This window comes from Taurulus bubalis (genome assembly GCF_910589615.1).
Source record: "Taurulus bubalis genome assembly, chromosome: 6".
NCBI classification, from domain to species: Eukaryota; Metazoa; Chordata; class Actinopteri; order Perciformes; family Cottidae; genus Taurulus; species Taurulus bubalis.
This window is the reverse complement of record NC_136594.1, coordinates 15,124,742-15,138,051: the sequence shown is the minus strand read 5'-3', so window position 1 is coordinate 15,138,051 and position 13,310 is coordinate 15,124,742. Positions and strand designations below refer to the sequence as shown.

Here is a 13,310-nt window from a genome sequence, read left to right as displayed (position 1 = left end):
CCTTAGCGGCCTCAAATCTTCCTGGGATAACAGAAAAGACCAAATGTAATACATACAGAAACGTGCAAAACATAATGTGAAACAAACAGTTAAAAATAGGACAAACAGAATAATGAAATTAAAATAAAAAGAGTACAGTCAGATAACTAGTGCAGTCGAGGACAAGGATGTATATCATGCAGTGCATCCATAATTTATACAAAGAAAAATCAGATGACTACAAAAGCAATGGAAAACGTCAAGTGATTAATGGCCTGAGGTGCACCTTTAATTGTTTTTTAAATGACAAATTATTACCTGTATGAGTTATTTGAGGAGGTAGTAAATTCCAAGCAGTAATTGCACAAAAAATAACTACGTTTGAGGAGGTTTGTTCTTAAGGTTGGAGGTATCAAGTGACCTAAGCTAGCGTTCCTTCTGTGATGGTTATGTCTGTTACATGTATATTGCAACTGATTAAAGAAATATGCAGGTGTCTGATTGAATACTACTTTTCTGAAAAACATGAGAAGGCTATAGTGAAGTTTAATTTCCACTGAGAACCATGACAGGCGAGAGTGAATATAATGTTAAATGAACAATTCAATTCATTTTTAACATGTAAATACATGGATAGGGATAAATAATAATGGAAACAAAAAGAAAAACTAATTCAAAACATGACAAGTGGTGCAACATCCTTTTAATTGCAACACTAGGCTAAAGCTACACATTTCCAAACTCTTGCGGTTCCACTAACTTATTATATTCATCACAGGTCAGGGCCAATGTGAATATATCTTTGGTGTGTGCTCACCTGTTTCTGTATTGCAGCCATCTAAGATCTACTCTAAACCAAGTTTAGAGGTCTCTGCAGCACTATTACATTTCTTACAAGTATTTGCAGGACAAAAGTAATTCTATGAATAACTTTCATTTAAATTTGTGAGCTTGAGTAAAAGTGAAGAGCAGATTAATAAATAAAATAAATACGGGTCCATGGTCAGTTAAACATTGAGTCTGTCGGTGCTCAAAAACATGGCGCAATTGAGTGGAATAATTAGTTGGACTTGAATTCACAGAATAAATATTTATTGAACAAGTGACAATTGACCTATCTCTGCATGACTCACAACACACCTTTCATCCTTTAAAAACACTACAACAAGTTACTAGATGAACCTTTCTGGAATGCACAAGACAACTTGGTACGATCACTCAAGAGACGAGTACACAAGAAGGATTTTTGCAATTTTAAACATTGCAATATAAACACTGTAGCATCTTAACCCAAGAGAAACACACCACTCTTGTCCTTATATCACTTGCTATCCATCATCATATATCCAGGTGGATTCTCTGGTGGCGCTTCAGGTTACATTTCTGGGTGAAGCGTTTGCCACAGGCCACGCAGCAGTACGGTCTCTCTCCTGTGTGGACCCGCCGGTGGGCTTTGAGGTTGCTCAGCTTGGTGAAGCTGCGACCACAGAGGGCACAGCAGAAAGGTCGCTCACCTGTGTGAGTCTGCAAGTGGGCCTTCAGGTTGCTGGGGTGGGGAAAGCACTTCCCACACTGGCCGCAGCGCAGAAGGTGCCTGGGGCCAGCGTGAGGGGGAGAGTCTGGATGGGGTAAGGTATCGCTGCAAAGGGAGTTTGCAGACTGGTGTGTTTTGATGCTGACCCACGGGCCACCAGTGCGATTATGTGCCGCGGCCAGTTTGTCCAGGTGAACTCGCTGGACTGAGAGGGAAGGAAGAGGAGACGCTTTAGATGTGGATGGAGTTCTGTTGAGGGAATTTAAGTTTGCACCATGAGAGTGAGCTATAGACAGAGCTGCGTTGCCACTGTTCGAGTATGTGTGAGGGGCCTTTTTCATCGGTTTGTGGAGGTGCTGTATAGCAGCATGCAGTCTGAGACCTGTGCCCACTTTGGAATGTATCTTCATAACCTCCTGCACAGTGGCTTTGTGGGAAATGCGGTTCTGCTTCAGTGCTTCTGAACTCCCTCTGTGCTGTTTTACTGAGCATGAAAAAGATGCCATCCTGGACTTTGTCATTTTATTTTTGTTCGGCTCGCTTTCCACACAATCGTCCGAATCTTCACTTACCTCCTGCTTGATAGTCACACCCAACGCATCACTGTTTTGGAGTATTGACATAGGGGACGCTGAGGATGAAATCTGATCTCTATTTGGGGTACCCAGAACATCCACATGTGCTGTGACACAGTTGGACGGCTGGTGTTCTGTTTGCTTTAGAGGAACTCTAGTTTTGACTGGATCACAGTCCTGTTCTGTTGCAGGTCTGTGATTCTGCAGTAAACCAGCTGTTGTGATAGTCATGCCAGCCCAACCACTGTCCACCCCTAAAGCTGGATCTGTGGCCATGTGCGTGTCATCGTGGTCTTCAGGAAAGACGTATGCAGCCGACATCTGTGGGTCCTGCTTAATAACATCCCTCAATAGTTTCTCACTGTTCTCTTGAGGCTGTTTTGGTTGTGCCTCTGTCTTCTCAGTGGTGCTGTTGGATTCAAGTTCCAGTTCACCTGGAAAAATGAATAGAATTGGTGGTTATATTAATGTCTTCAACTGCATTTGTTATCAATTGGTAGACAGTTATCGAAAGCTGAAGTGGTCGGCTCAAAAAGGTCCAGAGCCTAAAAACATAATATTCCCTTCACTAAAATTCTATTTTTTTGTACAGGTAAGCCAAACCCATTTTAAATGAATACAGTTACGTTATTACGTATTACGTTACAAAATCAGTTAAAAAAAGAAGCAATACTGCTCTGAAATGCTGGGGGCGTGTTCCTTGAAGGCTCTGAAAGCACAGCTATTTCCCTGCTGCAGGAAGGCTTTATGGGCAGAGCATACACACCAGAAACCGTCTGTTTTGTTCTGTGCTTACTTGAATGGGGATTCAATTATTCAATCATGCGGCTCTTCTAATTTTTCCAAATGTTATTGGACCAAATGTTTTAAATCCTAATCGTGAAACAATTCATTTTGCGGGAATTGTGACACTAAAAACGATGAATCCACTGATTGACAGCCACAACAGCAGCGAAAGAGTGGTCGACAGCGAAGCCTCTGACATAAACTGTGTATCATCATTTCAGGCCTGCCCAAAAAAAGAAATGGTGTCTACATGAGACAATATTTACCTATTCACAAGCCACGGTGACAACTAATAATTGTATATACACAGTTGTATAAATAAAAGTTTTCTTTTGCCCAAATTACATAATAAAAAAGTGCCAAATGTGGCTCAATTTGCTCTTTTTGTAATAGTAAACATTTCAAATGAAGTGTGATAGAGTAGTTATGTTAAGTATTCATATCAAAATATATTATGTTTTTTATATTTATTTTAAATATAAATATAGATGTTCAAAAGAAAACAAGGGACATAGCACAATACTCACCTTCAAGAGGACTAGTCCAATGCACAGAAAAACAAGATGGCTTATTCTCATCTTTCACATCCACCGCTGGCAACAAATCATCCTCTTCTGTCGTCTGAACAGCACAGAGAACATGGTTTAATTTGTTAGTTGAGTGCTTTTCCTGTCGGAGAAGATATGCGTAAAGATCTCGGAACAATACTGATCAAGCATCACTGACGTATTCTACTATGACCCACCAGTGACTTCCTCGCAGGACTGAAAGTGGATGCAGGAGTCTCTTGGGCCTGTGTTGACTCCGGTATGACTTCCCGTGTGCAGCTTATTGACCATCGTTCCACAGAGTCACCTTCTTCTTTTACACCACAGCCCCCGAAAATGTCTGGAAAACCAAAATACTAAAGTAGGATGACAAAATGCAGTGTGTGTGTTCATATATTTCTGCTCGTTCTTACCATCTTGCTGTTCTGTGGGCCTTTCTTCTTCAGTATTACTGGACAGCTCTACATCATCCTTTGAACAGTCGATACACCTCCCGGTTTTCCTTCCCTCTTTCCCCCCTTCGTCACTTAATTTAGTCTCGGCCCATTGCAACTGCATCCTCAGGGACTCCACCTCCAGGCTCCTGCGCTGCATCTCCTCCAAGAATCCGTCCTCGACCAACCTGGTGACCTCGTACATGGCTGTCTTTACTACGGTCTCCATTACATCCGAAAGCTGGGTCTGGAAAGTTACAACGAGGGTGTCCAAGTCCGACATGATTGACTGACAGGGTCTCGTGTCTTATAACGGAATCCCGGGTGTTTGTGAGAAAAATAGAAGCCTATATAATGTTTATTTTTCGGAGAATGCTACCACAGGTTGTTTACGCTTTAACGTAACACCATTGCTTTACTTTCACTTCTTGGTGTGGATGTTGCAGGCAAAGTTAATAAACAATACACATATATTCATTGAATTATGAACGTTGAAAGGCTGGGCTAACGATGCCCAAAAATATATTTACTGACACAAAGTGCCAGATTGTTACCAGCCAGCTAATGTGACTCCTTAGCTTAACGGTAGCATTCGTATGCTATCGAACGGTAACTGCGTAAAAACGTCAACAAACCGTAACATTAAACAACAACAACTTATGGAAACCATAGTCGAGCCTCACGTGTTGATCTATTTACACTTGTGTTCATGAATTCCGTGAGTGACAGATGTTTAGCTCAGCAAATGCATGCGTATTAAGCGTTCAACCCAGTTAGCTTTTAAACAATCGCTTGTGGTCCTCCTTGTTTTTGCTCGCGAGTCGTGACGTCATACCCAGCGCGCTACGGTGGCCTGACAAGAAGTCTGAGAATAACAAACCGCGTTTTAATAAAGTGAAACCTACACGCTGCACCAAACCGTCCATTTTAAGTTAAGCTCGTTGTTTAAAATAGGAATGCGTATTTGTTTATATCTTACCAGGCTATCTTAAAATGCTTAATCGAAAGAAGGGGGGGAAAGTGAGATTACAAATGTTCAACCAAAATGAAGATAGATCAAATATTGTTTCTATCATTTACATACAGTTTTTTTTTATACTATATGTATTTGCCACTGGGCCTCTACATGTTTATATCAGGTTATGTAGACATGTTCACTTTGTACTTTATAGGCTTGTTACTTAGAATGAGTAATTTATATCTACACAAGGAGTGGGTCCTTTCTGAAGTCCACCATGTTGCACATCCATATTTCTACAGTAGCCCAGAACGGGCAATCCAGACACTGGCTCTAGAGCAGACCTGGGCATTGTACAGCACCTGGGCCATACCCTATGGCTGTCGCCGACCGTTCCACGGGAAGTCAATGGGAAATTAGGGATAAAACGTAAATAAGAGTACATCATGCACGTTATACAGCTGCATTGCTTTTATTTTGAAGGTGACTGCTGCTGTAGAGGGGTATTCAGTTGCCATCTGCCAGCTCACTACAAGATGCCACTAAATCCTGCACTGCTCTGTTAAAAAAAGAAGTAATCTTGAAGAAAACATTAACCGGCATACTTTTTTTAATTGTTGAATTTGAAATGTTATCACAATACTTGACAATGTTGCGCAAAATATGAAGCAATAAATGTGTACAAATAGACATATTTTATCAAACACAAGACACGTGTATGTCATCCTTGTCCTATATTTTTCATAGAAACAAAAGCCCTTTGTTTCTCATTAAAAAAAAAAAACAAAGGGCTTGGAATTAAAGAGAAGAAGAAAAAAAACATTGTTTGCAATTTAAAAGTTAACATTTTAATTTATGATCATTCTGATGCTCTTTCCCCAAAAACTATTTATAGATCCGTCATGTGTTTACGTTGATGTGATTTCAGATGATCCATGCGTTTGAAGCTGAGGCCACAGACAGTGCAGCAGTATGGTCTTTCCCCTGTGTGAGTACGTTGGTGAACCTTCAATATGTCTGCCCGTGTGAAGCTCTTATCACACATGGTGCACCGATGAGGTTTTTCCTGTGTGTGAATTCTCCGGTGTAACTTCAGATTCCAGAGACGGCTGAACTTGTTCCCGCATACAGTGCAGCAGTACGGTTTGTCACCCGTTTGGCCACACTTGTGTGTCTTTAGGTCAGAGAAAGAAGGGAAACCTTTCCCACAATGGCTGCAGAGGTGGAGTCCCTGCCCCGAATGGATCCTCTGGTGGACTTTGAGGTTACAGGCTTGAGTGAAGGTCTTTCCGCACTGAGTGCAGGAGTAAGGTGGAACTTGTCCTGTGCCTTTATGTGTCTGCCTGTGTGTCTTTAATGAGGCTGAATCAGGGAAAGACATTGAGCACTGGTTACAGGTATGCCTCCTCCCTCCTCTCCCTCCTACCTGATGCTGCAGTCTCTCTCCCAGGCTTAAGGTATCACTGTATGCATCTGATGGTCTATATATATCATCTGTGTTGTCTAAAGAAGGGTCAATGCGAATGCCCTGGCCCCTGAAGTTCAACCTGCCACCTGGATCACTAGACACATGTTCAGGGTACAAGATACTGGGGTCCTGTAGATAACCTTCTTCATTGATTAATAAACAGCTTAGCTCTCCACTTACATCAATGTTTCTCCTTGTGGGAGAGCCAGCAGGTGAACCGACCGTGCCCCCTCTATTCCGTGCCGCACCTGTTTGGTAAACTTGATGCTCGGCTCCTTCTGGTGCTTCCAGATCTCCCTGATAGTGCCCGATGTAGTTCAGATCCTCACCCAGTTGGGAAGGTGATCCATGTAACCCATCCAAGTTACCCATGTCTATCATATTGGAGTCTCCATAGCCAGTTTTGCTAAAGCCAGCCAATTCTTCCATACCATATCTGCTCTGGAAAAGTGGTTCAGATGGCTCACTCGAGTGTCCATCTTGGCCTGATTCTGACCTCTGGACATAGCTGGCTTCCCAGTTCAAATGACTCTTTGGGATCTTCTGGTCAACAAAACGTTTACTTGGCCCCGGCAGACCTGATGCCTCCGTTTCTGATCAATGAGAAGAAAGAGGCTCTCACAGTTATGAGTACAGGGACTACAATGACACAATTACCATATGAACACTGAAAATAATTACTTTGGAGCAAGTGTCTAGAAATAGCGTTGTCTGGTGTATAATTTTTCTTTAAAACAGTGCTGTAGAAATGACTACATACATACATATGATATTAATATGCTTAAAAATAGCTTTGCTGAATGTGTACATATATGAGGAGACCAACCATCCAAGTTGACTCCCCATCTCTCTTGGGACTCATTAGTTTCTGGTGTGATTTGAAGGGCTTCCTCCTTAAGCAGCCTATTCAGCTTTTCTCCCTGTACACCTGGAGACTGGCAGACAAGGACAACATATGTACAAAAGGCATTAACTCTACTCACCTCAAGAGAAACCATAAGCTTGGCATTAGATCAACAGGCAGGTCTAATTTAACTCTCTAGCATTTAAGTTTCACAAAAAAGGAAATACTGAAACATGCAACGGCGGTTTGAATACTGTAATTACTTAACTCCTGATTAACGTACAACAATAAAATGTCCATGGATGGTGTTTCCAAACATTTGAACATGTCAATCTAATTGATTGAAGCTAAATGAGTGTAACAAACTACCCTCTACCTGTGATGCTGTCATGGCACTGTGGGCCTCTGGTCTTGTCTCTTCCGCTTCATGACTAGGTGTCCCTCCTTCAGTGCTTCGGGAGCAATGTATCTCTTCTTGCAACACACACTCCTGTTTAAAACTTTTCTCTGTAGCAGAAGTTGGGGAAAACATTTATTTAAACTTTGAATCCATTTTGAAGGCGCTAATATGTCGACAGCCATTTGTCTCTGCCCAAGTGGCCAAAAAAGTAATTGCTGGTTTAGAGCAGCATGATTGTTGATGGTCACTTGGGGCCAGCAGAAACAAGTTGTAAACAAAACACTGTTAGCCTATTTGCACGGAAACAGAGCAACAATAGCATGCATATGGATTCATGCTTTGTGCACCATGATAAATAAAAGTCCAATAGTCGTTCTCCTTTTAGCTCTGATTTAGTCTCCAGAAAACTCAGAGGGAACTCCGGTTCTGTGGCTGCTAAATGTTCCTCTATGTTCACCAGCTTGAAGCTAACTTTGTCCGTCTGCTGTTTGGTGCCGAGCAGGTAACATGAAATGTAGACATAAAATGCTCCACAGATTGGAGGAGTCTTGAAGAGTTGAGTGGTCAATTATCCGTGGGTATCCCTCACATAATTTTTGATTAATTGTTTGTTAAAAAAAACATTGATTGCTGCAGCTTTAAAGTTGTTGCAGGGCACATGTGTTGACTTAATCTCACATCTATTTGTACATGTATGATTACTTAAAACGATTTTCTAGAACCCCCTTCAGCTATACTTAAAAAAAAAAATCATTTCCAGAAGAGTTCATGCAGGTCATTAAGTTTAGTCCCCCATGTGACAAAATCAATGTTGCTAATCAATAGTGGCTGAATAGATTTAATTAGCAACACTTGACAGACTCACCTGTCGCACTGGGATTATCCTCCCCGGACACCCCGACTCTTCCACAGTCAAGGCATTTTCCCTTCCTGTCTCCCTCTTTGTCTTTACGGCGGCTCTCCGACCACTTCAGTCGCCTCTTCAGGGACTCGACCTGCTCCCTGCACCTCGTCACCTCTTCCAAGAAACTGTCCTCCACCAGCCGCGTGATCTCATACATGGCAGCTTTGAATACCGTTTCCATTACACCAGAAAGTTGGGACTGAAACGTTACTATTGTTTCGGCCATTATGCCGATGACGTGATAACGGTCCTTTACTCTCAGTCAACTGAAAAGCAGACAATTTCCGACTGGCAAAGACTGCAATTGTCGGGCACAGCTAACGTCGGTGTCTCTAAACTGGACGTGCCCGTGTCTTTAACTCGGTTTTTAGTCCAGGTAACGGAAAACAAATCGTGCGCGTCTGTTGGTCGGTACACATTGACCCTTATGTGACTTCCACCAAACCAAACGTTAGAGTTGCTTGTGACGTCAAAACTAGCTAACTAGCTTGCTGCACTAGCTAGCTAGCTTAGTTGAATCTAGTTACATCTAGATTCCGACCCATGCGATAAATAATGACCGGAAACATAAAATAACTACCATTAACATTCAAATAAGTAATCTTAAATGCACGGTGGGTTTGGTAGTTTAAAAAAAATCATTACATTTCTTCGCTCTAATCCAACGTTACAAAATGCCGTTAGTCTATCACTTCCGGTTGATTCCGCAAACAACCGCACTTCCGAGGTATAAAATACGGGTCGTGAGTTGGGACAATCTTAAGAGGTTCAGTTGAATTAGTTTCTGTTAAAGAATGACGCCGCCTGCTCAATACTTGGATATAAAGCGTTAATTGTAATAAATAACTCACACATGTACCCGTGTATTGTTATTTGGACAATTGCCTAAATTATATATACAACTTTCAGTCAGGCATTTTTGTCAGGCTCACCGGATATAGGCGCAACTCCCTCCATCCGTTAAAGTGCGTCACACAAAGCAGAGAGACCGCGTTTGGCCACGACGGAAAGGAGCCATGTTGAGTCAGCTCCTAAACCCGTATTTTTCTTAACAATACAGTTAATCTACTCGTAAAAGTGTATATTTCTAACTAATATCAGGCGAACGGTCAACCATTCAAAAATGTCGGCGGGCGATTTTCAGACAAAGTACTCCTCTGTAATGGAGAGTATGCTGAAGGGAGCAATCGCTGAGACCACGAAACTTTTCGAAACTATGGTCGACGAGCTGAAGGCAGAAATATCTGGAATGAAGAAGGAAAACGAGGATCTCAAAATAAGATGTAGCCAATTTGAGAGTGCGAGAAACCCACCTACTGTTCCCACCGGAGGAAGTGATTCTCTTCTAGGGCCTACCGACGGCTCTGAGAAACGTGACCGAGCGGTTCAATGCGGTGAGTTGTGACGCCCGCTACGAACAAGCATGGCAATCCGTAACAATGGTCTGATAATGTCATGTAGTGTTTTATATGTATATTTACGTAATATTCGATGTATATAGCAGTTTATTGATGTGAGCTCGGCATAGCTCGATCGTATCTAAAGCGTGCGACTCAAAATAGGAGGGAAACCATACAATGCATCCTTGGCTAGCAGCTTTGTACAGTGTGTTCCAACAACAATATTAGGTTGCGTCATTATGTTTGTATCTAGCACTGAACCTTTCACAAACTATATAAACTACATTCACGACCACACTGACGTTTTATTTTACTTTAGATTCACTATTGTAATTTTATATATATATATATATATATATATATATATATATATATATATATATATATATATTGTGTGTACACAAGGAGTGAGGTCGCAGAATCTGTTGAGTTGAAATAATTGGATAAACATTAATGGAAGAACCGTGAAACATTTTAAGGAATGCTATGTCATATGTGTCATATGTCACTTGTTTTAGTTTGATATGCCTACTTATTTCTGAAGATGTGTGTGCAATGTGTTACAAAACCAAGATAGTATTGTGTTTTATCATTAGTCTCACTCTAGTCCTTAAAGAGCAATTTATTGTGTGGGGGAAATGTACTGATATCTGACACTAGTCTGTTGACTTGGGCTGTATGATATAGACTAGGTATTCATAGTAGTGCAGGACAGCAACTCCTGATTATTTTAAGAATCGATGAATCTGTTTATTTTTCCGAAGAATCGGATAAAAAAAACAAAAACATTGATGTATTCTGTCATGCAGTCCGTCATGCTGTTGATGTCCTCCTCGTGTGGTCCACAAGGCACGTCCCAGGCCGTTGACTCAAAGCAGTCCAGTAGGGCATCATTAACCTCCTGAGACCACCTCCTAATAGTCCTGTTCCTGGGACCACCTCCTAATGGTGTGTTCACACCGGACGCGGCGCGAATTTGCGGCGCAACCAGATTACATGTTAAGTCAATCCACAGACGTGCTGCGACGCGAATTGGCGATTTATTCGCGCCACGGCGAGATAGACGCGTTTGAGGCGGCGCAAACAAAACGTTTGACCTGGGGCGAACAAAGCGAAGGACGCGGCGCGAATTCGCGTGAGTTGAATTCTCCCAACTCTGGCGGAGAAATCGCGTGACGCAAAGTTGCGGTAGCCAATCAGCGTTGAGAATCAGCATTGAGAAGCTCCGCCCGTCACCACCACCGTCCTGCCATTCCTGAATGAAACTGCTGCTGCTGCGCCTGAACCAGCGCTGGTAGCGGCTTCATTGAGACGCTGTTGTGGGACTACGGTTAATATTATGAACCCAGACACCATGGAGTTTGGTTAGTTCCGACATATGTGGAGTTTACACAAAAAGTATAAAGCAGAACTGGTGGTTATTTCCATGGTGGATGGCATAATCGGTATCGTTTTACGGAGATACGCGAGACGCAGTTCCTGGAGGAGTCGGTGAAATTCACCAAGTTGTGTGCGGCTACGGATGATGTTATGAACACGAGAGCGTTTCATGTTCCGACATGTTTGGGACTTCCACAACAAGTATAAAGCAGAACTAGTGGTTATTTATTCCATGGTCGATAGCGGAAATGAAAGCTTCGTCGCTTGTCTCTCACAGAGGCAAGCAACAGAGCTAAGCCGCGCCGCGATTTTTCGCGTTTGGTTTCACTCACGCGAGTAAACTGCCGCGGTGGACGCGGCGCCGCGTCCGGTGTGAACACAGCATAACAGTCCTGGTGATCACAGACAGCCTCTGCACCAGAGGAACATACCTGGGTGTCAGCAGGACCAGGTCGCGATCAGACCTGTATGCATCCTTAGCATTTGCATACAGTAGGTTCAGAGTGTTATTAATCCGTGTGGGACAGTTGACATATTGTTGAAAAGTTGGCAGAGCTTTATCCAGTGTGGTTGAAGTCACCAGTGATAGTCAGAAAAGCACCAGACTGTTGACTCAGCAGTCCAGACACAGTGGAGTGGATGGTGTCCACTGCCTCCTCAGCATTGTAATGTAATGGTACTATTGTATTGACCTACAGAGCGGAGTGATCAGGTGTATGTGATATCAGAGGGGGGGGGGGGGGGGGTGTTCACCTCACATTCCCCGTTATGATCGCCGGTACCGGTAGCCGTGTGCTTTCCTCGCTCAAACATCTCTGTGACTTATTGAGTGGCATAACAATTGCGCGACACGACAAATCGATAAGGAAATTCGTTGCCAACTCTTTTAATAATCAAATTTTATTGATTCGTTGTTGCAGCCCTATAGTAATGTAAATTGTTCTGATAATTATTGCCATTGCAGTTTAATTTTCAATCAATTAAAGTCCAGCCCTGTATTAGTGTATTGCCTAATCGTTGGTGCTGATGTTTATCTTTTTAAATAAAAGCCACCACTAGCTAGCCACATTGCAATAGTCTTTTTAACCTGGGGAGGAATACTAGAGTGCTGCAATGTGTTGTCCGACTGTTGTGGCTGTTCTGATCGGCTAAAGCAAGTGAAAAAAGCTGGCAATTTTTTTAAATGGTTCAGATGCAATTATCATTCAAATGCTGGGATAATTGAGCCGTAAGACCCAAAATAGCCCTCCACTTAGACAATTCACAGGAATGCGTTGGTAGGTAGTTTTGCTTCAGGAGACGTAAAATCAAGGGCTGCAACAACTAATAGATTATAGAGTTAGTTGGCAACACATTTGGTCAACGAAAATATGTTTTTAAATGATCGGCCCTAATCTAACAATGGTATAGTCGTCAGTGCTGAAGAAAAAATGGTTGACTCCAATCATGCCCTTTTTTAAAAACGGAAATCAGATTTGAAAAGAAAGCTGCAACCCATATTCTACATGCCATCTCACTGTGTGTGTGTGTGTGTGTGTGGTTGTGTTGTATGTCTGGCTCTTGGTTGTCAGAGCCTGTCGGCTCAATATTTGAGCTGTCTAGGGAAAGCTAGTTCTTTGTAGATTAGCATGCTTCTTTTCAATGTATTTACCTTGACAGCATTGAAAATTCACCCTTTTTTTTCCCCAGACCTTGTTCCTATCCGCACGATATTGGTGGAGCAATGTCAACCACTGAGGCACTCATCATTGCAAAACCAAGAGCAACAGTGCAGTTATGAGCAGATGGAGTACAGTTTGCAGGACCACACCTATGGAGAGGGCACTACTCAAATGGCCTTCATACTTGTCAAACAGGAGGTGCGTGTAAATCTGAGTAATCAACAAGCTTATTTTCCTATTTATCCCTGAAAATTAAATTGGTCTCGTTCTTCTTCAGGACTCCCATGATGATTCTTCTCAGCAGACTGTCGTGAAGCAAGAGGAAACTGAGGCTCTTGTCTCTGGGCCAGTCATAAGTGATACAACAGGTGAGGAATTAAAAGAGACTTTCATTTTCCCAACTTAAGTGTGATCATGAGCCAGATTTACAAAATGTGGA

The 13,310-nt window shown here is 42.3% G+C and overlaps 1 protein-coding gene across 1 annotated transcript; it reads right to left on the bottom strand.

Annotated features, from left to right (window-relative positions):
- Positions 1-1,096: 1,096 nt before the first annotated feature.
- LOC306737440 (uncharacterized protein) lies at positions 1,097-8,819 on the bottom strand. Its single transcript, XM_079219174.1, has 8 exons — positions 8,392-8,819; positions 7,503-7,633; positions 7,109-7,217; positions 5,709-6,875; positions 3,836-4,162; positions 3,620-3,762; positions 3,402-3,495; positions 1,097-2,522 (listed from the first exon to the last, which is right to left on the bottom strand). The coding sequence occupies exons 1-8, from the start codon at positions 8,654-8,656 to the stop codon at positions 1,318-1,320; spliced, it is 3,441 nt and encodes a 1,146-aa protein (XP_079075300.1). The 5' UTR covers positions 8,657-8,819; the 3' UTR covers positions 1,097-1,317.
- Positions 8,820-13,310: the final 4,491 nt, after the last annotated feature.

Excerpts from the sequence above, each read along its gene's own strand:
- LOC306737440 (XM_079219174.1), bottom strand. The coding sequence starts at position 8,656 with ATGGCCGAAACAATAGTAACGTTTCAGTCCCAACTTTCTGGTGTAATG. Across the intron at positions 7,218-7,502 it reads GTGCCATGACAGCATCACAG|TCTCCAGGTGTACAGGGAGA; the intron begins GTAGAGGGTAGT and ends CTTGTCTGCCAG. Across the intron at positions 3,763-3,835 it reads GCCCACAGAACAGCAAGATG|ACATTTTCGGGGGCTGTGGT; the intron begins GTAAGAACGAGC and ends TTGGTTTTCCAG.